This window comes from Epinephelus lanceolatus, chromosome 3 (genome assembly GCF_041903045.1).
Source record: "Epinephelus lanceolatus isolate andai-2023 chromosome 3, ASM4190304v1, whole genome shotgun sequence".
In the NCBI taxonomy this organism is placed as follows: domain Eukaryota; kingdom Metazoa; phylum Chordata; class Actinopteri; order Perciformes; family Serranidae; genus Epinephelus; species Epinephelus lanceolatus.
This window is the reverse complement of record NC_135736.1, coordinates 22,829,203-22,853,969: the sequence shown is the minus strand read 5'-3', so window position 1 is coordinate 22,853,969 and position 24,767 is coordinate 22,829,203. Positions and strand designations below refer to the sequence as shown.

Here is a 24,767-nt window from a genome sequence, read left to right as displayed (position 1 = left end):
GTGTTCTGTTCAGGTGTTGTCACGTAAATAACAGTCCCCAAGCAATAAACAGGACAGACAATAGGATTTTATTTATTTATTTATTTTTTTAAAGATATTTTTTCGGGCATTTTTAAGCCTTTAATTGACAGGACAGACGAGCGTGAAGGGGGGGGAGAGAGAGAGGGAGCGACACACAGCAAAGGGCCACAGGCCGGAGCCGAACCCGGGCCGCCGCAGCAACAGCCCTGCACATGGGGCGCCCGCTCCACCACCAAGCCACCGACGCCCCTGGATTTTATTTATTTTTACACTACATTAAAAAAGCTGACCGAATGTGACCCGAGCCCAAATACAATTTATACATTTTTGACCGAACCCGGTCCGACCCATCGGGACCCTCTAGTGTGTGAATGTGTCCCCTATCTATAGGGGCCTATCTGAATTTCTGTCTTTGAGAGATATTATTTTGTAATATAACTGAATATTCTATCCTTACATATAAACTTTAAATATATTAAAATTATACGGCATCTTTGAGTAAACTACGAGTATGATTTAAGTAGGCTATCTCGTGGCCGGGCCGAGTGTCCTCTTTTTTGGAAATCAAAATATGGTCACCCTAGGTTGAAGGACTTGTTGCTAATGTGCCACTGTAAATCATTAGTAATGACAAACTGCATGCTTACTTTCTCTCTAATATGTAGATAAGAGGATCCATATCACTCTCATATTTAAATATGAAGCAACAGGCAGCAGGGGGTTAACACAGCATAGCATAAAGACTGGAAGCCTTAGCTGTATGACATAACATGATATTAGTAAGCTATAGAGGTGCTGGTGGGTGGGTTTATGTACAACTAGACAGATCCAGGCGAGTTGTTCCCCCTCTTTCCAGTCTTTACACTAAGCTTGGCTAATTGGCTGTTGGCTGTAGCTTAATATTTACTGCACAAACATTAGAGTGGTATCAATCTTCTCATCTAATTACATCCATGTGTTTCCTAATAATTACATAGAAAGTCAGAGAGACAGACTGATATGGTGTTGTACTTAGTCAGGTAGGACTTACCTCTCCAACCATGCCGTTCCACACATTGTTGATCTTCTTGCCATGTTTTCCATTTGTGACCAGGTAGAGGTCATAAGTGAACTTGACGTTCCTTGCTATCTTCTTCAGAATGTCAATGCAGAAACCTTTGCAGCACTGCTTGATGTAAGAACCTCCTGATGTGGTGTTACTGCAACACACAGACACACACTATCACAATTAGGTCATATTTTTTCATATCGGAGCACATATCAGTGTTATACAGGCGAGTGAGTGGGGAGTGTAACTGTACTCATGCCGCCTGCTCGCTCCACATCTGGTGGTTCCATCAAACTGTAAAACTAGAATTATGACAGTGCAGAGTAACCATAAATACTGCTGAAGGGCAGAGAGAGCTTGCATTGGAGTTTGTGAGTGTGTGTATGTGTTTCCCTTAGTGCCTGAAAACACAGGGGTACTGAGCAGATGCTGCCGGGCTTTAAATAGAGCTGGGCTCTGCAGAACAACCAACCCACATGATTAAAATATCAGCTGTCCTTCCCCTCTTCTCCCTCCTCATTCCTTTACGCTGTCCTTTTCTCCCCTCCTCCTATGTGGTTCTCTGATTGAGTCCGTAAGGAGGTACTCCAAAACTCACAGCCGTCTTTCTGTACATACACACTGCAGCTGTATAGACAGGATGCACAGAATGGAAATGGATGTTGAAGTAAACTTTTCTGACAGGCCTCTCCGAGGACCTCGGAGCTGTGAGCTAAGCCGAATTGTTGGATCAAATGATCCACTCATAATCTATTAAACTCTACTAGCATTTTTAAAAGTATTTCCATGAAAACTTTATTCTGTTCCCATGTCAGCCATCTCTGATGTACTGTAACATGTATGGATTAGAACAGTAACTCTGTGACCTTTTCACTTGCCATTTCAGCTGACTCCGATTCAAGAGAAAGTTCATAAAGAACTGTGGGATTCGCACACGGAGAACACAGAGAGCGACTGTCAAAGAACTGAATCATCAAAGGATTAAAACATCTTTTAGCAGCAGTCAACTGTATCTGCAGCAAAGCATGTGCATGTGCGTGTGTGTGTGTGTGTGTGTGTGAAAGAAAGAGAGCATCGTATTCATACATACATATATTCATACATACATATATAGAAAAATGTGTGTGAGGTTGTGTATGTACAGTATGTGCCCCAGGTGTCCTAATGCACACATAATGTATACATTAGCTCTTCCCAGCTGAGTCCTCTCTGTGTCCTTATGTCACTATGTAAACATACAGCGATGACAACAGACTTCCCCAGATACACATACAGCACATCTGTTTGATTCATGTCATACTTTCGTAACAGCAAATACACACAAATAAAATGGAAGTAGTGACTGAGTAAATGTAGCACTTATGGATGGTTGGATGTATGTATGGACGCACGGATGGTTGGACACGGAAAACAGCAAATGTAACGTAAACGAAGGCCCAGAAGAGACTAGTCATCCTGGCCTGTGACCGCTCAGACTTCTATGGCGATCGCTTTGAAGAAAGGTTAAGACAACGGGTCACAAATTAAACCTCCCATGCTCTGTGTGATTCAGTCGTCTAATTGTCCATGCCTACAGTGCTGCAATGTCGTGACTGCATGGGTCAGAAACTTAATGGTTGTTGTCTCACATCTTCTGTCTGTCTCCTCAAGTCTGTCTAACACAAAAGCTTTTACTGTGGTGAATTGTTTGTTTAAAAAAGGCAAATAAATCTTAAAAGAAAGTAATTACAGTTGAGTTTCTGGCACGTTGCCTGTGGCTAGCAATGACTGTCTGATCCTATTTTATCCTATCCTAATTGCTATCCTGAAAAATTTAACTGTTTTCTATTGTCTGGTAGAAATTTTGACATTCATTGAAATTATGACAATAATGCTGTCAGTCATGGGTAAAATACTTCAGAAAAGAGATGAGATAATGTTTTATCTTTGCATTTGGACTGTGCTGCGGCCAAGCAACCAACCAGAACCACTGAGCCAGTGACAAACCTGCAGCAATTATGATTACTTCTATGTACACTGAACTGGCTGTATAGAGATGAGCTCAGATGTGAGCTAAATTGTAGAAATTAGCAGAGAGGAAACAAAGCTCTTGTCATGCAGAGGCTCTTATTGAGGTGTCCATATATAGCAGATAATTGGAGCAAAACCCAAGATGTCAAAGAATCCAAGGGAAGTTTCTTTGAGAAAGTTTTACTTTCGCTGACTATTTGTGAAGAATCTCTGCATTGTTTACACGCTTGAGACGGCCTGCAACATATTTCAGCCACTATAAAAAATGTCTTTTAAGTTTTTTTTCAAAGGGAAAAGTCCATTGTATTGTTTGACATGTTGCTCTTAAAAGATAGAAGGCTCTAAAGCTTTCTGCTGCACTGATTTTTAAGTGTGCATCATACATGTAGAAACACTGAACTGATTTGAAATCTTGAGAATGTAAAGTGATGTGACTAAAATCACAAGTAAAAAATGAAATCATTAACTAAATGCCTTAATAAGTCCATGACTGATTCCTTTGTGGCAAAATGTATGTTTTATACCTAAATCTAGTTTAGGTTTAGTCCCTATGATATGAATTTCAGTTTGTTTGAACCCATATTATGTGTAACAAAGGATGATTTGAGACATTCAGCCCACTGCTATTGTTGCAGTGGAGAAAGTGATATATATGCAGTGAGGTGGTGAGTGGTGAGGTGGGAAAAACTGTATATATGCATGAAAAATAATCACATTTGATGCAGCACAACAAAGTCAATATGAATTTGTGCAACATTTTCATTCCATTAGCTGATACTGTTATCGCGAACGACTTGCTGCACTGATAACAGATACCAAAATTTTCCTGAGATCCTGAAGTGATCGAGTCAGATAAAGATATGCTAAAAATAAGAATAGAAAAGTAAACAGATACAAGGGATATTTTTCAAATAGCAGCTGCAGCATGAGGATTTGGGAAATGGGGATATTCAGGGGAGAGAGAGGCTTTTTTTTTTTTTACAATGGAAGATATGGAGTAATTGTGCTGTCCCGCCTGGAGTGAGAAGGACATTTCACTATTGGGGAACCATAGAAAGAAGAGTCAAGGCCAGGTGAAACGATGACGTAGCTGCCGCAGGGAGTGGAGAGCTAAGTGGCCGGTTGTAGCAGAGCATAGGCTGGCGAATATGGATAGGCCGTAGCCTGCAGATATGCGCGTGCGACTCCCCCGAGGAGCCTTGAATGCCAGGACCAGAATTTAGAATTTGATGTGAACAGCCACCGGCAGCCGAGGGGAGGGAGGGGGCAATACACGTGGGGAGGCGACAAAGGAGAACTTAGGGAGGTTGCAGACAGGGCAGGCTGCAGTGTTCTGGATGGTTTGTAGCTGCTGAACAGCATACTTTACGAGCCTGGCTTGGTGGGAGTTGCAGTAGTCCAGATGGGAGATGACAAAAGGATGGGCAGCGTCCCACATGAAACATCTTTTCATTTTCTGTCTCAAGGTACAGCTCCAGCTGGGATTTATGTATTTATTTATTTAGAGGTTGTTGTTTTTTTTTAACAGGGACATTGCATATACATAAACATAACTATGAATGTGCCAGAGTGAGCCAAAGGACTGGTGTTTGAAACCAAAAATGGCCATAAAGATTTGAATCTTATAAGCAACTAAACACCTAAATGTGAACTTTAATCACTACATATTCTTACCTACAGTGAATTTATAATGCTGAAATATTTTACTTTGAAAACCATCGAGTTGTGCAGTTTAGTGCAGGAACTAATTGAGCAAGCGTTAGTTCAGCCTCAGCTCACATCCCAGCTACCTCAGTTGATCTCAAACAGCCAATCAGCCAATCAGCTGATGGATCAGCTGATTGATGGAAGGGAGTCACATCACATGATTCCTTTCTATGCAACCAACTGGCAAATCTCATTCAGGGCGCCCTATTTAAACTGCTCTGGCCTGCCTACTGTCGCTTTGCAACCTGCCTCTACCCCAGCTCCTCCTTTTCATGCTGTGTCTGACTTATCGCCGGGGGTGTCTTTGCTTCTGCTCTCCCTGATTTAGGCTTTCCATGTAGGCGCATGGAAGGGCAGAGAGGTTTGGAAGAGGCTTTCTGCGTAGGTCCGTGGAAAGGCAGAAAGGTCCCAGAACAGAGCCATACCACCAAATATAATATTGCAAATGGAAATAAAGTTTTCTTTGACAAAAGTGTTCCACACTGAAATTATTATTTTTGCCAAATGTTTTCTCTATAAACTGATTAATAGTTTGGTTGATAGATGAGCAAAAATAATGAAAAGTGCCCAGTTACAATTTCCTAAAACCAAGATGACGACTTCTTGTTTTCTTCATCCAACTGTCTAAAACTTAAAGATATTCTGCTATTACCAGCAAATCTTCACAATAGAGAGGCTAAAACAAGGGAATGCTGATATTTATACTTATAAAATCGCAATAATGATTACATGAATATCCACATAGTAGCTGATTAATTTCCTGTCCATTAACTGATAAGTTAATCAACTGATGGTGTCAGCTCTATAGGCCGAACAACCGTGACGTCATACTAACAACAACAATCATGTCTGCGGAGTTAACTGGCAATTGGTAAGATATGTGAAATCTGCAAATCTGCAAACTTGTTTATTTCTGCTGTCATTTCTCACCCTGTTTGCTCAGCACCATTAAACTGTATGTACAAGATGCAGGGGTTTTCTACCCAGGAGTCATTGTAAACAAACATTGTAATTCCCTCCCCTGCAATTTCAGAAGCTTGTTTTTTTTAAGTACATCCTTTTAGGGTTTACATATTTCCATCCATCCATCCATCCATCCATGTATCCTGTTGAGGGTCGCAGGGGGGCTTGAGCCTATCACAGCTGATATTGGGCAAGAGGTACACCCTGGACAGGTCGCCAGACTATGGAAGGGCTGGGTTTACATATTCAGATACAAAATTCAAATATCATATTTATAAACTAGATTTGAGTTCTAAATTAGATTTAAATTGGTTATTTTTTTACCTGATAATTCAAGTCAAATTTAAGATGTATTCCGTTGCTTATAAGATTTAAATTCTTATGGCCTTTCTTTGCTGCCATACCTGACCACATCTTAATAATGTAGGTAGGCACTAAAACTACATTAATAAGATGAATGTTAATGCTTTAGTCAATATGTACTCCAGAGCAAAACCATAAGCAGCATTACTAATTATTAATTAGTAATTGTCATAATTAAAACAAGCAACACATTCAGTACATCTAAAACAAAACACGAATCACACTGAATTAATGGAACAATGAAACAAAGAGCACAATGGGCAACACATGCAATTACAGTGGTAGCAGAAACAAAAATCAAGTACACCGACAGATTGGCATTAGCGAGCTGACAGCAACAGAGAGCAATTCATTATTAATGCTGACAGAACTGATTACCCATGAACCAAATGAGAACGACTTTGCCGGTGTTAAACTCTCTGACAGAAGTCGGAATAGAGTTTTACTCCACTGCAACACTGATAAAGAACACAACATACTGAGTAATGTGAGAGAAAATCACTGATGTACATCTTGGCTGCCTCAGCTGACATGTAGAATCATTATATATACTTATGAATCTGAAATTAGCTGCCTTGAGTTGCATTTGAATAGAAATACTGATATCTTTTCTCCTTATAAAAAAAAAATGTGGGGCTCCAAAGGACCTATTTGTCTTAGTAAGGAACATGCATGACAACCAAGGTGTAAGATGGACCATTGAGTTTGTGCATTTAGCACTAACTTGTGCTTCAGCAGGACCATGTGAATATATTACACTGTCAGCCACATACATTTGGATTTCAGTCTCGAGGACAAACAGATGGTGAGTCATTATTATATAAAGTAAAAATGAGTGGGCCCAGGATTGATCCTTGTAGAACAAAAGTGGACAAGCAAAGGGCAGCTGATTGACGAGGATGTTCTTAGACAAATTGAGACAGGTTTCAGAGGTGTGATTATGTTCATTTTTTTTCTACTGAAAAAGTATGAGTAGACAGAATACAGGAAAACTAATTGAGAGTGCCATATACCTTCCTGAGATCAAGAAAAAGCTTTGCTAACATCACCTCTTATATTCAACTGAAATGAACAAACGTGCCTGTCTCACATCCTGAACCACCTCTAGTTCAGGGATTGTCAGCCTTTTCTTAATAACACTGAGCATGTGTGGCTTTTAAGGAAGTATTTCACTGCTGGAAAGATGGTCTTTTCATTAAACAAGGCTGTCTATGCAGTAAAAAGATGCGATTACTTTTGAAATTGGTGCTATATGACAAGAGAAAATGAAGGAGAAGGGCTGTGGAATTCGCTTTTGCTCAAGAGGTAGAAAACCAACAACTAACAGAATGCATTGTGCCGCACAGGACCAATAAACGCTCCTGCTGATGATGGACATCATGCAAGCTTGGCCGTTTTCCCACAGGAAACAATATGGCAGCCGGCTGGTAACAAACAATGTCGTATTAAGAGGGATTTACACTTGTGCGGCAAACCCTACGCATGTCGCCTACGCTGTTGTTAGCATTTGTACTTGTGCAGTGGTGTGTCTGTGTCACTCTGCAGTTACACCTCCAAAACACTAGTCAGTGGCGGGGTTTCTGTGAAGTGCTGTAAAGTTTAGTTCATTCAAAACACACAGTAAACACACATTAAACATGGCTTAATAGAGACAATTTCAAACACAAGTACACAAATCAGCTTCATTTTAACTCGCAGCATTCACAGACAAAGCACTTGTTTTTATCTGGACACATTTTTCCCACAAATACAACATGCTAACGTTATTAGCACAAGCCTATGGCATTTTACATTGTATAAATTAGCCTAGCAACTAGAAGACTTTTCCTCTTTTCATATGAAGCCAGGGACAACAGCAACATTTAAAAAGGTAATGTTACAAAATTCGACTCTATTACAACTCACAAGGTTCACTGACAAAAAAACTGTCTTATACTAAACACGTTTTCCAAACAAATATAACATGCTAACGTTATTAGCGCCAGCCTACAGCTTTTTACATTGTACAAATTAGCCTAGTGATGAGATTTCCTCTGCTCATATGAAGCCAGTATAAATCCTCGAAGGATAAATCACACACAAGACTTAATATGCTTTTTGTGGAGGCTTTATTATCTACACAATTTATTTTTTCTTATCTTTGAAATTAAAGTAAACAAAAGCTTCTTTTCCACTGAGGGAAATGGTTTCAACTTACAAAAAACAGACAGGAGATCTACGATGTTGTGACATTTAGTTACATTTATGGGGAGGTGCACATCAGGCTACGGCATAGATTCGACGCAGAAGTTTAAATTCCGCCTTACAGTTAAATTAAGCTCAAATATGTTTCTGAAAACATCTGAGGTGAGAAATGGGAAACACAGTAACAGAATCTTGATTCATATTTGATCAGCACTGCTTAGTTTTACTGTTTTATTTCTGTATTTTCAGCCTTTGTTTTTACAATACAGGAAAAGGTATGGCACCTACCACAAATTCTCATATTACAGCCAAACAGTGCACTAAAATATGATTGTGAGGACATTTTAGGCAGGAAATAGGGAATGCAGTAACAGAATCCTGCTTTATATTTGATCAGCACTGCCTAGTATTGATCTGAGTTCGGTCTGAGTTCAAGAGAGAGGGTGGTGGCTTTCTCTCTCGATCTGCTTCTAAAATTTTTGTATCTATGGTGGCGGGCAGATTAAGGGAAGTTTACCCCTGTTTATTTACACATACTACCTACATTGTTATGAATTGGCAAAGTATCCCTTTAAATGACTCTTCAGTGGTGGACAGATGCTGTGTATTTGCTCACAATGACTAAGGGTCTACTTACTCTTTGACATGCTTGCGGCAGGGCACAGAGTTTCTCATGCAGGTGCCGGTGAGGATGTCCACATTGTCAACAATGACAAAAGGTTTCTCCTCCAGGGTGACGATTGAGAGGTGGTTTTCATCTGCATCCTCATCCCCGTAAGAGTTATACCTCGGCCACACTGGAAACATCAACCCCAGCGTCCCGTTCTCCCAACGGCCCATCTGTGTGTGCCCAAACACACACAAGCATAAACAAAATCAGGGTTAGCCATCTTAATTAAAGTGTTTTGACTTTTTAATTTCCATGCTCTTTTGCAAAACACTGTGCTCATTTGTTACCTTCTCCCACTTCCTTTCACTATTTAGGACGATGACAACCAATTTGGGGTTGGCCTGGTAACCATCTGGAGTAAAGGATAAGTCGCGCCCTTCATTCCATACATGCATCATGTGTCTGAAACACAGAGGAGAAAAAGACAGAAAGAGTAGGAAGCTGTTATTTGCTTTTGTTTTGCATCTGTTTTGAGTGTGAGGATGTGTGCACAAGAGCAGATACATCGAAATAACAAGTTAAGCACTCTGTAATCACTGCAAGAGTATCCTCTTCAAATCAATGCTGTCTTCACCCACTGTGTGCGCATGCATGCCTGAGTGTGTATGTGTGTGTGAGCATCTGTTTGTGTGTAGGAGGGGGAAGAGTCAGAGGCCACATATCTCTCCCATCAACATTCAGCATTGATTTCTCCACAGATATACGCCTGAAAGACAAGCCACTGGTGCAACAAGGCTGCCCTCACTCTCTTACTCACTACAGTTACCCTGCATACACAAACAGATCCTTTGCTGAAACATTTACACTCTCGCTAAAGTGAAGCAGTAGAGAGGAGCAAATGAACCAGTATCACACACAGTGATATGGGATTAAGAATATACTCACTCCAGTAAAAACAATTTTAAGAAGGCGAGGATGTTAAGACTGGGATGATAGCCTGAATTCCCACTGGGGGAAAGGAGGCCTGTCTAAGGAAGTTTACTAAAAAGACCAAATCGCAAGAGGGACAGCAGCTGCCCAAAACAGAAAACACTCTTTCTTAGATGCCTTGTGTTCTGTCTTATTATAAATGGTTTGATTCATTTTGACACAGTGTCAAACACGGTTTGTCGGGAGATGCTATACGGCTAAAATATCATCTGACTAAAATAGAATATTTCAAAAGTCAAACATTTGCAGCTTTACAAACGTTTTTGATTTGGCACAAGAGTGCACTTTCATATGCACACAACATTTTTTTTCACTACTTGTAAGTCTTACAATCATTTATGTAAACACACATTTGATAGACTCAAAATATTAACATTCCTTTTCCCTCCCTTACATTATTAAGACAGATATATTTTATATCTTCTCTGTAGATAATATTCACCTCCTCCTACTGGTGTACAGCATGTAATATAGTGTGTATTTTGTATAGTACCCTTTGGCATCTACGTATATACATTTTTACTATTTTTTCCCCACTAGTTTATGATAACTTATTATGAGAATATTAATGTATTTTATTTTGCACTTTATGGAAATGTATGTGGTCTAGATCTACTCATCCTCTGTTGTGCTCTAACATTAACAGTAATACATCATTATGCTATGAAATGTAATATTTAAATTTAAATTTTGTACTAGAGATGCACCACTTGTGAAATTCTGGACCAATGCTGTTTATTTATTTATTTTTTGGTTACATTTTTTAATTATTATCATTTCTGGCTTTTGTGCCAGGGAAACAAAGAAATCTTAATTATAAAGAAATAACTGAACTTAAAAACTTTAAAACTGAACTTTAACAGCCAGTCTATCATTACACTCTCTTTGAAGGAGCACAAATTCATCCATACATATTAATGAAACAACCTTTATATAACCTTCTTTCCCATGAAAATATATTAAAAAAACTGCTTCAAAAGCCTTTTTACGGTTCATAATATATCGTGATTTCCATAATAAATGTAACCTCCATCAGCAGTTAGTTCTGGCCAACGTGCTTTCCTCCTCTCGATGTTAACATGGATTTGTTTTTCATAATGTAGCTTCCCATTATCAGGGAAACAAACGTTTGCATCCCCTGCTGTGTCGATAGTGAGTTTACTGTGTTGTTCCATCACTGGGAAGATCTGTGTTTGTCCCAAACATGTTTTCTAAGCAGGATGCTGGGACGCCCTTAGTCTGGAGCCCTGCTTTCTAGTCCGTGCAAAATAGATGTGACTCAACATAATAAACATCGGCCATCAGTGAACACCATTTATTTGCCAATAGGCTGACAGCAGTCAACAAGGCAAATATCCAATGCATTCTCATCCCAATTCGTCAAATAATGCCACTTTGTCGGTGGACCTAAATGTCAAAATATGACAATGTAGGTGCAGGCGACAAATTTGTGCATCCCTATCTGTGTGGTAGAATTATAGCTGCTATTGCCTATTGCCTTATTGTTGACATCCTGTGGTGCACCTGTTGGATTCTTTGCTAATCAGCAAGTGATTATTTAAAAGACACACCTGTTGGCAATTTAGAAGAGAGCAAATGTGATGGGGCAACATGCAAAACACGTTGTTCGTTCCTTGGTTTATTAATGTAAACAGTAAATAAAATAAGTGTCAACCTGAGTATTCTGGTGTGCGGTAAAACTTTGATTTCCTCTGGGTTCACTAGTGTCATTATTCTACAAAAGGAAAGCTTTAATATACTTCTGTTTTTCACGGGAGCAGGTCAGGGAACAGGGCCGTGAGCGATTCATGCATAAAAATATTGCAACAGGAAGTCAAGACGCATAAAGAGAAATGTTCGAGTGCTGTTTAGCATGCGCCCCGCAGGTGGAAATATGATAATTGCATTCCAATTCAAACAGGTGGGATTTGATGTTGTCTCATCTGCAGGAGAGGTATTAGAGTCGACACATAAATATTGTTGTTGGACAGTGGATTAGAGAGAGGTACATTAATCATCTGTTTTTACAAAGACTTGGAAACAGGCCTGTGCTCTTTCCAAGCAGGCTCCACTCACACTGAGTAAAGAGTAAATAAAAGGTCCCTGTCTCCCTTGCATGCAGGCACTGCAAAAATACCAAACAGCTCTGCCGTGGGTAAACCTGCTCTCAGCAAACACAAATAATTAAACATAAACCTACAAAGTTACACAAAAGAGACACGTCTGTGCTACATAACCGAACCTGCCTTTGTCATTACAGGTTACGATGCTTTTGACTATTAGCGGCATGTCAGGACAAATATATATTTTTGTGTTTGAAAAATCTTCACGGTGCAGCAGGTGATGCCCTTGTCACAGTGCATTGTCACAGCTGAATACATATAGCGGAAACACTGTTGCGGTCTATTCTGGGAAACTGCTGTCTCCTCCTATCGCAGGTTTGTTACCATTTTTGGACAAAGATTTTGATCTGAATGGATGAGGCTGTGTGTTTTTGAGGCATGTAAAACAGGCAGATTAGACGTCACATATTCATATTTATATTCACGTTTATTCATGTCATTTTGTGATCCAGTGTGACACCAACAACACAAAATGTACAGCTACATAAAAAAGGGGTTCAGTGATTTCTGAATTACTATAAACAAAAGTATTTGCATTAACTAGAAATTCGATGCCAGTTTTAATAGCAGCAGAGGCCGCATTAAAAAAGAAACAGAAAGACCTGCTATTGTAAATGCCATCTTTCAAATGTGAGTTCATTTACGACTATGTGGGGAACATTCTCCTATTACCGAAGTACTTGGGCAACCATTGTGTGAGCACTCTCTAAAAGTATGAATACAGAAGGAAGGGAGGCTCTTGCCACATTGTGTTTTATGGCAGGGAGCATCTTTTCAGAAAAAAAAAGTGACAGCTTAGGGGTTTGCATGGTACGGTGGTTCCATCAAATAGAATAACCTTTTAAAATTTACTACCAGGACAAACCTAAATAAAAACCTGTACCATTGTGCAGACCAAATAAGCTGAACTAGAGTCTGGGATATTAATGCCTGTCAGGCAAGAATGACAGGGAATCCAACGGGATTGATAGTGTCTTTTAAGTGCCAGATTATCTTGTCCTATTCCTCTCCACCTCACGTTGTTTATATGCACACTGCGGCAAGATTGTATCTAGACTAATGTATGCAGAATTCTGATCACAGCCTCACCACTTCCAAATCAGGGTGGGGAAATCCAACCTGTCAGTTTATTATCACAAAAATTGGCTGCAGTTGTTTTGACAAATATGCAAATTCTATCTAATAAGTTAGTGAGACAAATGAGGTACCTCTGACAGAAAGAAAAAAGATTGTTCAGAAAAATGTTTGCGCTCCAGTTGAGGTCTGAGTTATATTGGATCAACCTGTCAACAATGCCGGTATTGTATAGGCTTTGATATATACTGTAATGGGCTAATAAGAGAGAGAGAGATGGGATAATAAAGCCATAATGGTGAAAATCATACTGTGGCTCTCTTTCTAATGAGGCAACTCATAAGTCATCATAGAAGTGCAGAGCCTAGCAACCTGACCTTCATGTATTCAGTCACTTTTATATAAAATTTCTGAATTAATAATCATATTTTAACCACTGAATGCCTCATATTCAAGATGTATCACAATGTCGCAGCATAAAAACCTCAAAAGGAAGCAATGCCATCTCAGACTCTGTGTCTGTGCTTCAATAGCTGTGGATGTTCAGTATGAATGTGCCTGCATGTTCACCCATTTGTCCCCCTTCTTGTATAAAGGATTTGACTGTTTGCTCATCACAGAGACTTCAGAGAAGAGTACATACACACATACTGGTATGCATATGTGCATGCACACACACACATACACCTACCAACGCATACATGCCACCCACAGAGCCACGTAACAAGAAAAAGAGAGAGAGAGAACAAAGCTAGTAAAAGCTGCTTTAATCCTGACTTAATGACAGTGAATCCAGTCATGTGAAGTAAGGTGCACACACAGAAATACACATGAATACAAACACACCAGACACATTCCAGGCACCAGTTAACACAGGGCAGCAACAACACAGAGGTCTGCCTGAAGTTCAGTGCATTGTCTCTCCACTAAGGCAGCAGAATGAGCTCATACACCGAGCAGCCATGTACACAATAGCTAATAGTGTTAAATGTCATTAGACATCACAGTGTTTAACACTCCTGTCATCTCTGCTTCCTTTCTCCTTTCTACCCCTCTCATTAGTACATTAAAAAGACTTATGTAACACCGCTCAGCCACTCAGCTACAAAGACAAACAGAGTTATGCAAGTCCCTAGACCTTGATCTCTCCTCACACTCTCACACATGCACACACATATACACACCTGCGCAGGGCGCTGGGTGGGAGCTTCCCCGGGCTCCTGTCTGACGCTGTGCTGTAGCAGCTGCTCTGGGCCTCTGGCAGCTCCCCCTTCTCCCGCAGCATGGAGGTGGCTGCAGAGGAAATGATGCCCACCCCATCCCTCACCCTCGTGTCTAGTGGGTACTCCCAGTCGTCATAGGACACGGAGATCATACCCAGAGGGAACATCTGAGAGCAAAGGAGAGGAGATCTGAGAAGTGGTACATATGGTGTGAAAGATTCAATTGACTTCATTTTGACTTCTTTTTTTTTTTTGCCCCAATTTTAACCATCCATATGTATCTCTCAAAGGTGTCAAGCAGATGATTTATTGGTTTCGTGCACCTTCCTGAAATAATTCATATCTGGCTATTAAATAAGTGTGAGCAGACTGTGTGTCCACAAACGAAATTGCTCATTCAGGTATCACCTACATCTTGAAACTGTCAGAATGAAAGGATTGAAAAACTAAATAGCTTACAAAGTATGTCTCCCTAAACTAGGCTGAGCAAACATCAAAAAATGCCAGCACGCTAGGCTGTCAATCTAACATATGATACTTTGTTTTTACTTTTTAATTTGGCACTAAATGTTGAATCAGATCTTTGTCTGAGGCAAAAAACAGAAGCATAAAAACCCAACACAAATAGGGAAGTGAGAATGATGGACAAGGAAGGGAGGAGAATAAATCTTTGAGAGGCTTTAGAGAAAAGGTAAGCAAACATTGGATATGTTTCCAGTTTTAATGTGAGGGGAACATTTGAGCTGATTATAGTTTGAATTATTTATACACAAATATTTATATCCTATTTGGATAATAGCTATCTTGCTGTCCTACATTTTGAGAGTGAATGTGTATGTAATGCTGTCAAACATCCTATTTAGGGGCTGAGCAAATGTTTTCAGGTAAAGCGAGAAGAATGTAAACAAAGCAGTAAACTAAAAATATGGTTTGAATTATAGGTTACCAGTTATAATGATTTGTCTTTTTACTGTCCTCTGCGTATGGCTTAAAGGAATAATTTGACACTTGCTTATTACTTTCCTGGCTAAATGAAGAGGTTGACACAACTCTCATATTAGTCTGTTAAATATAGTTGGGTTTTTATCAAAATGTGGTTCAAATTTTAACCAAATTTTCCCCCAAAAAATCAGCAAAAGAAAATGCATGTGCTTTTCCATCCTCCACTGTTATACAAATATTGGGGGTTGGTTCATTAAGATAAGCAGTGTGTGGCACCAATTGTCCAGTTGGTTGCCACTGCAGGTCAAAACGAGATGATCAAAAGAGCACCAGTAAATTCACAAATGAAGGAAAACGATGGATTATAATAACAGAGAGCACACTGGACAATGGAAATAGAGTGTTTTGAACAACTAATATTACAGATATGTGCTCCTGGATGAGTTCTGCTAACAGCCATGTGTGAAACTAAGTGTAAAAACAGGTGGTTATGAGTCGGACAATTTCCTGGGGAGGAGCAGTAACTACCTGGAGTCTAAGCTGGTTAACTGGAAACTGCGAAATAGTCTGGATCAAAACAATAATTGTCTCTTTTACACTCTGGTTTTAGTACTAATTAAATTAACAAGATATAATTAATAAGTGAGTTTTAGAGATGCTGGTAGGTGGATCTTGCTTCATTCAGAGTTTCAGTATGCCTTTACTGCTATATGTCATTTTAGCCCTACAGGATAAAAGAGATGAGGTTGATACAAGACAGGAAGCAGATGACCTGCAACAGCCTGAAATCAAAAACACTACTCGTCTTGTCAAACCACTCAAAAGTGGCCACCTGTTACTACATATGGGGCATCCCTACCTCGGGGGTAAAGTCTGGGTTCCCAGTGGTGAGACTGGACACAATCCAAATGTAACCAGCTCCAATCAGGCCCAAGGATCGAGCCTCTTCGAGTATATACCTGTCGAGGAGCGGAGTGAGAGAGTTAATAAAGATCCACTGTGAAAATCTGGCAGTGTATGACAGAGAGACGGAAACAAAAGAAAGTGAGAGACACTCACAGAGCCTCATCCTTGGAGCAGTACAGCAGTATAACGGGACTCTGGATTCTCTTGAGGGCAATGTGTGATTTAGAGTTTGGGTCGCCATCTACAGCATCTAGAGTCACCACACTCTGCAGGTCCCAGCGCACAAAGCTGTAACAATACACCATTAAATAATACAAGGTACTTAATCTTGTCAGCTGCTGTAAATACAGGTTAAGGATGGAAACAGAGAGTGTGTGAATGTGTGCACATGTGGGGGAGTGTATTCATTACCTGTGATCCACAGTTGTCTTCAGTGTGCTGATGAAATCCTGGTACCCGGGGAACTTGGAAGTGACGATAGAAAAAACATGCCAGTCATACTCCTCCATGATGGCAAGCATGAGCAGAGCCTCCTGCTGCAGAGCCGCGCCGAACTGGAAGAACGTGGACTTCTCATCCTGCAACGACACACAGGCCAGCAGCAGAGACAGTCAGCAGATTTGTCTGAGGAACTGAATTAATTGCAGAGAAGAAAGAAGAAAAAAAGGAGCTGGAGTGAGTGTGTGAGTGAGTGAGTGAGTGAGTGAGTGCAAATCAGACTCAAAAACCCGGTAGAATTAAAACCATTTTCAATTTTGCAATCAGTGAGTCAGACCCGGAGAGTGACGGAGATAAGAGGGAGCGTAAGCGTTAGGAGAGAAAATGGGGAAGAGAGGAAGAGATGCTGAGAGATTCAGTCAACAAGTCAGACTACACTGCGAGAGAGTGACTGCTGGCAACAGGGGGGCTGTAATGGTCGAAGATAACTGCCTCATAACTCACAGGTTTGATTCACTTCGACCCTCAGTAGCCAATAAAACAACAGCCGTGCATTGTCTCAAAACCTAATTGAGCCAAATACCGATGCTCAACCTGCTTGCTTATTTTGTGCGGTGCTGTATTATTAAACTGGCTTAATGTTTAAAATGTAACACAAAGGGAAAAAAAATCAGAGTCATTAACGCTGAACATAATTTTTCTGTGGTGCACTAACTGTAAAAGATATGGTGTCATTTTCTAGCAGTCTCATTTGAAGTCAGAGGATATCCTCTATAGACTGTGGCTCCAAATTTTCCAGCATTAATTCACAATGCCATGTACAGTTAAATCATTTAGTCTCAGCGTCGGAGGGAAACAAGGGTCAGTGCGAGAGTCAGAGGCAGCAGCTAGCATTACCAAAACCAAAGCAGCTATTAAACAGAATGAAACCCAAAGTGAGTGTGAAATAAGTTGCTAATGATTGCAGAATGTATGTTTGCATAAAGTGTAAGCTGAGTTTTCCCCCTGGGGACACAACAAATAGACAGCGACACAGCCCATCCACCAGAGAGGGGGAGAGGAGGAGTAGACAGGGGAGAGAAAGAAAAGGCTGAAGGGGAGAATGAGAAGGAGAAAAATGTTTCAGTCTTGTGAGTGAACCGCTGCAGAGAGAGGTGGAAAAAGAGTGAGAGACTTGGGAGGAAAAACTAAGAGAGACGCAAACATCAAACCTTCCCACAAAGTCCCTCTTTCTCTCTCTCACACTCACTCACACACACACACACACACACACACACACACACACACACTCTGACATCCCCTCCGCAGAGGGCATCAAAGAACGTGACACATTAAACATCAAAGCCCTCATAAACAAACATGGAGAATCAGCTGTCAGCTCCTGTCTCTCTGCCCCCCACCACCTCCAACTCCATCGTCATGTGTGTGTAGGTGTGTGTGTGTAAACCTATATTGTGCCTCCAGTGTTGTCCCTCAGTTTAACAAAAAGCTCACAGCTCAGACCATCACACACATAAAGCAGGCCCCGCAGAGATTTAACTCCCCTCCCTTCACTGCTACAAAAAGAGAAAAGTGGGAAGGAGAGAGGATGAAATTGTACTTCAAAAAGATCTATCTCACTGTTTCCATCTCTCTCTCTCTCTCTCTCTCTCTCTCTATCTGCGTGTGTGCGTATCTGACTGTAGGTGTGTGTGGCTTTATACTTTACTCGGGTTTCGAAAGGGAAAAAAAAGAAGACAAAAATCTCTCCTCTGTGTGGCAACAGGCACATCTTCAGTTTTACCCAGATAACACCGACACACAAGCACAGATATTAACATGCTCCCACACCCACCCACTCCCTCCCACACACATGCAATGAACAACTGACAGTCACAGACGAATCAGTGCTAAAACAATCGATTTAACAATTAATCAGTCAACCACCTGTTTGAAGGATAATTCCAGCGTATTACAATGATATGGGTCATATTTTTGAGGTTTTGCTTATTACTGGTTGTACTCTTCAAAGATGCAGTGAGAATATCCAAGCAGACAAGTTGCAAAACAAAATAGTTCACTCAAATTATCTAGACCACTTTGTTTGGAGGACTAATGGTACTCAGATGAAGCTGCCCATCAAGCCACTTTATCCTCTGCATATATTATGTAGATATAAGGTTGAGTCCAGGCACATTATACCTGCTCTTTCCTCGAGTGAGGGAAGCATTTAAGGTCAGTTTAAATACGCATTAGATCAGAGAATGGTGTTAGAATTTTTCTACGTAACACTTTATACTAAGGTATAATTAACTAGTTGCTTATTAACATGCATATTAGCGGCATATTGTCTCTACAGTATCATTACGCCCTGCAATGCATATCAGGCTGAGCCGTCATCTACTGGCCCTGTGACAGGCGGCACCTTTCTCCAGCCCTCACCTAATGTGCATTTAAATTGCCGTTATCCTTACCCAAGCAAAGAGCACATACTCAGTGGCTTGGCTGTAATTTGCAAGGCAAAGCTACACTGGCTGGCCCACCTGGTTTGATAAACAGTTTCATCTGAATGCCATTGCCCACTCAATACTCCAGCTGTCATCCCTGCTTATCTAGCTCCACTAGTGTTACAAATAGTTATTAGTTATATCCAAAAACAGCAGCACTTTATATTAACATACACATATTCATTCATACTAGTTGCTTATTAGCATCCATATTACTTTGTTTGGAGGCAAAACCGAGCAGGAGTGGACACAAATACAGTGATGGTGGCTGGACATAAAGCACTCAGATGAAGCTGCCTATCTTTAAATAAAATGTAGATATAAAGTTGGGTCAGAACACATTGTATCTGCTCTTTCCTAATGCGAGGGAAGGATTTAAGGTCAGCTTTAATGTGCATTAGATCAGAGAATGCTGTTAAAAGTTTTCTGGCTGACACTTTATATTAAGCGTCAATGAACTGCTCATTAGCATGCACATTAGTAGCATATTAGCACTTATTAATACCTCATTCTGCATGACTATATTCTACATCTACTAGGCCATTAACAGTTTTTCTTCAATGACCTCTTAATTGCTGCTTATTGATACTGAGTAAGGAAGTTGTTGGTCATGAACTGCAATCTTAATATGCTTTATGGGCCTTATAAGGTGGTAGTATCACAACAACAGTCATTCTCTGCTAATAACGCTCAATAAATATGGTCTATTCTTATGTAATAAAACACAAAACTACAAAGATTAATAGTGTCCCAATAACTCTAAATAAAGTCTTTGTAACTCAGAGTATGTTTCTCAATCTGAAGTTCAGTCTTGCTCATAATTAATTCACTTTAATTTTGAAATTTATTAACCCACACATGTTCCCTCTTTTCTAAAGTTGCCTCCTCTCCACACCTAATGAATCCATTATATCACACAACTACTGCAATTAAAAGACCCTATTCTTAACTAATAAGGCAGTACATTTTTAATAGAAATGTTCAAAAATACCCTAATTGGTCTATCAATAAAGTAGATATTAATTGCAGTACATAGTTGTGTGCTCAACTACTCAACTAATGGATTTATCAAGTGTGAAGAGGAGGCAACTTGAAAAAAGGGAACACGTGTGGGTTAATAAGTTTTAAACTGATCATGAATTAGTTATGAGCAAGACCGAACTGTAAAATGAGTAACATACTCTGAGTTGCAAAGACTTCATTTAGAGTTATTCACACAGTATTAACACTGTCATTTTGTGTTCTGTTACATGAGAATAGACCATATTTATTAAGCATTATTAGGGGAGAATGACTATTCTTGTGATACTACCACCTTATAAGGCCCATAAAGCATATTCAGATTGTAATTCATGTACAACAACTTCCTTGCTCAGTATCAATAAGCAATAATTAGGTCATTGAAGAAAAACTCTGATAATGGCCTAGTAGTTGTAGAATAAGGTAATGCAGAATGAGGCATTAATAAGTGCTAATATGGTACTCATATGCATGCTAATAAGCAACTAGTTAATTGTAACTTAATATAAACTGTCCTTAAATGCTTCCTTCACTTGAGGAAAGAGCAAATACTATGTGTCTTGACCCAGCCTTAAATCTACATTACATCTGCACAGGTTAAACTACAGTGGCTTGATAGGCAGCTTCATCTGAGCGCCATTAGTCCAGCCACCATCACTGTATTTGTGTGCACTCACACTGGGTTTTGCCTCCAAACAAAGTGGGTTAGATGGCGATATAAAGTGGAACCATTTTTGGATATAACTAATAACTATTTGTAACACTAGCGGAGCTAGATAAGCAGGGATGACAGCTGGAGTACTGAGTGGGCAATGGCATTCAGATAAAATCGTCTATTAAGCCAGGTAGACCAGCCAGTGTGGCTGTGCCATGCAAAACAACCACGCCACTGAGTATCTGCTTTTTGCTTGGGTGAGGGTAACGACAATTTAAATGTTAGGGCGGGACTTAAGGGCAGTTCAAACATACATTAGGTGAGGGCTAGAGAAAGGTGTTGCCTGTCATGGAGCCCAGTAGATTTATGACAGCACAGCCTGATACCCACCACAGGGCCTAATGATACTGTAGGTCTAAGCATCATTTAACATGAATGCTTCTGTTTCCATGGAGATGTTCACCAATGTTTGGGAAATTTTTTTTGTGAATTGATAAGTGACTGATTTGGTGGTTCTCAAATGTGATGATTTGTTGCTCTTTTTAGCTGCCATAGAGTTTGGGATAGTTAACTGGACATGACATGTTTTTTTTGTTTTTTTAAAATGTCACCTTGAGACATCTTTTACAACTATTTTTGTACATTTTTTAATTAAATGAATGACAAAATAGATCTATAAATGGATAATGAAAATAAAATTTGTTATATTCCTAATGAAAATACACATCTCATATTACCGTCACCTATAAATGTACCCACTGAGGAGAACGAAGGAGGTGTTAAAAAGTCAGAATGCCACAATTCAAAATACATCATAAATGGCTACGAAGAACCCAAAGCGAAGCTACTCTTGCTGATGGGAAATCGTATGTGTGAGGAAGCACACAATATATGCACATACACATACACAGCGTCCCTAATATGCCTTCAGGCTGAAGATACTACATGCACCATGTCATACAAGTTCATAACATGCTTTTAACATGTTTAATATTTACACCTGTCATCATGGTCTAAGCCACACACTTCCTTTTAAATACCTTCACAAGGAGAGAGGAGAGGAGAGGAGAGGAGAGGAACTCAGAATGAGTCTTTTAAGAGGACTGAGGGGGTAAAAGGGGAAGATGATAGTAGTTGCTGAATTATAAAGGCTAAAAAGAGACATTGACACAGACCTGCATCTTCTCATCAAATCACACAAGTCCACCAAGAAGCTCACATATGAATAATGCACAAATATAACACACACACTCACACACACCACACGAATGTATTTCCACATTATAACCCACATACTCTACCTAGAGATTTACTGATGACATTGTGCATCAATTATACAAATACAGTGAACTTCATGTAGTTTCACATCCACCCACGTGCATGCACACAGCACACACACACACACAGACACACAGACACACATGCAAATGCACAAAGGCCCCTTAAAATATAGCGTCACTCATGAGCCAGCATACCATTAAATAATACACCACCAAAACCAAGACAGCATCTCACTTTGTCTCTCTCCTGCTCATGCACACAGGCTACTTCATGTCAAATTTCATTTTTGTTTACAGCAATCAGATGAAGAAAGTATGAAAGTGTGGGGAGAGCTGTACAGAATCAGGCTAATGAGAGACGAACTGACACATTTCTAGAAATCCTTGCGGGAAAATGTCATGTGGGCCAGAGGAGGAGGAGCTACAAGTAGTGAAGGTGGATGAAGAGAGAAATGAGCGCCCAAAAGCTGAGGAACAATAATTGAAAGGCTGGTAGAAAAGCACATGACATGGGGCAGAAACAAAAGAAGAGGATGGAGCTAGTATGCAGAATAATGAGAAATAGATGGGGGTAAGGAGGACGATGATGATGAGGCCAGCAATGTGCTATATTAATATTTAATGCAGTAGGTCAGTTAGGATGGTGCAGCTACATTAAGTTGGCCTGACAAAGTACGGCCCCCAGATGCTGCTAAGTACCATCCCACTGTAGTTGGCACAAAAGTGAAACAAACTAGCATGGGGAAATAGGTCCTGTCTCAACAAAGTGAAGCGTGCAGTGGCTTTAAGGTCACATGCAAAATGCAAAATAAGTCAATCACCAAAAAAAAAAGCAAAAAGTAACAGTGCTACAAATACAGAACAAACTTCTGCCCACAGTTAAGTTGAAGAAAGATAAAAATACAGCCCCACATTATTCTGGTGAACTGAACATAAAGATTCACTGACTACAAAGAAAAAGTTTCAGGCACAGCTAGCACCAAAAACTAATGTGGTAAACAAATTATGTTTGTAGGAGTTTTCAATGGATGACTTGAGATCAGAAAGCACCTTGGAGAACAAGGTAACCGCCACAGTAATTAATAGATATGTCCCCTACAAGTGAAGGTGATGTGAATGTGCTTCCACCAAGATTAACATAAAATAATAAAGCTCTACTTGAACGTCAGGTCACGGCTGTCTCATTAAAAACATCTCCAGACTCCGGCCATCACTCACAGACTCTGTAGCAAAGACTCTCATCCATGCTTTCAACACCTCCTGTATGGAGTCCTGTCCAGGGTTCCCAGCAAAGTCCAGGACAGGCTCCAGTCGGTGCAGAACTCAGGTGCAGGGTTCACACCTGCACCAAGCCCAGGCAGCACATAACCCTCATCCACCTTCACCAACTTCCAGTCAAGTCCTGCATCTCAAGCTCTTTCCCCTCACTCTAAAAATCACTCCATAACCTCACCCCTCAGTACTAATCAGACCTCCTTCACCCCTACACCCCGTTCCAGAATCCACAGTACTTGGATACGGGTCTGCACACCACTCTGCACACCAGCCTGCAGACTTTCAGGGACAGAGCCTTCAGTGTGACAGAAATCTGAAATGCTGTATCAATGGACATTTTAAAAAACAAACAAACAAACCTAAAACCCACCTGTTCACCACGATCTACGGACTTCGTTAATCCTTTTATCCCCAGCAAACACTGCTATTACTATTTATTGTTTGTGTTATTTGTTTTGTGTGTAAAGCGTCCCTGGGTTCCTTAAAAGTGCTATAAGAATTCAAGCTATGTTTATTATTATTGTCACTGATTGTTCTTCATCTTATTATTATTAGTACCATGCAGAAATCAAAGTATATGTCCAAATAGATGCTTTAAAAAGCTGGACATTGCTATGTGCTAGCTCTTAAGGTGGTAATGCAATGTTCTATAAAGACACATAGAAGCCAAAGAATGTAACTTATGTCTTAAAAAAGGAGTCAGAGATACAGAGCACAGTACTGTAAATTGATATAAAATCAACAGTACAAGTAAAATATGTGAAATAGGTGTACGTTGCAAACAGATGGGCTGCGGTCTTGTAATCTAAGTTGTCTTGTGGTTTTCTTGATAAGAAATGTTGGCATGTGTAAAGGGAGAAGCACAGGTATCATTAATAACACTGATGATTGCTTTCAATGCAGGCATAAAGTGACAGATACCTCAGTGGCGTAGCCCTCTGGGACACTTAAATGCAACACAGCCATCCTTAACATTATTAATTAGCTTTTCATGCTATGACAAGTCAAAATGTCTGCCGTAAAAAAAGGGGGGTGTGGTGTACAATCAGGGTGTTAATTCAAACCACTGTAGCATAATATACCAGAGTATCAGAGTACAGGTTGCAGTAGTAAAGCATGTGAAGTTATCTTTAATACATGCCCTGAAAAATATTAAGTGCATATAAGGTGATAGACTGCCCATGTTTCTAGTGTTTAAAAAATTCATACAGTCCAGGCAAGGGAAGGTCACCTCAGGTATAACGGGAGATATTTTTGTAAGCTACATTCCACCTGGCAATGTTGGACCTTATCAGTGTAATTAGGATTAATTAAACACTGCAGGTTAATATGTTAGAGGCACACACTAAACAGGGGCCTGTAAAACTGTACTAAAAAGCTACACTGGTAGACAGGACACATTTTCTGTTAGAGCCTAATTCTGTGTAAATGCTCAGCAGATGTTGTGCA

At 40.1% G+C, this 24,767-nt stretch overlaps 1 protein-coding gene across 1 annotated transcript in view; it reads right to left on the bottom strand.

Moving 5' to 3' along the window:
* Window positions 1-24,767, bottom strand: part of grin2ab (glutamate receptor, ionotropic, N-methyl D-aspartate 2A, b) — a 118,800-nt gene that overhangs the window by 19,791 nt on the left and 74,242 nt on the right. The window contains exons 5-11 of the mRNA XM_078166151.1: window positions 16,576-16,742; window positions 16,318-16,452; window positions 16,118-16,217; window positions 14,278-14,483; window positions 9,254-9,368; window positions 8,934-9,136; window positions 1,052-1,220 (exon numbers count right to left, since the gene is read on the bottom strand). Coding sequence (XP_078022277.1) covers window positions 1,052-1,220; window positions 8,934-9,136; window positions 9,254-9,368; window positions 14,278-14,483; window positions 16,118-16,217; window positions 16,318-16,452; window positions 16,576-16,742 — 1,095 coding nt within the window. The remainder of the gene's footprint in view (window positions 1-1,051; window positions 1,221-8,933; window positions 9,137-9,253; window positions 9,369-14,277; window positions 14,484-16,117; window positions 16,218-16,317; window positions 16,453-16,575; window positions 16,743-24,767) is intronic.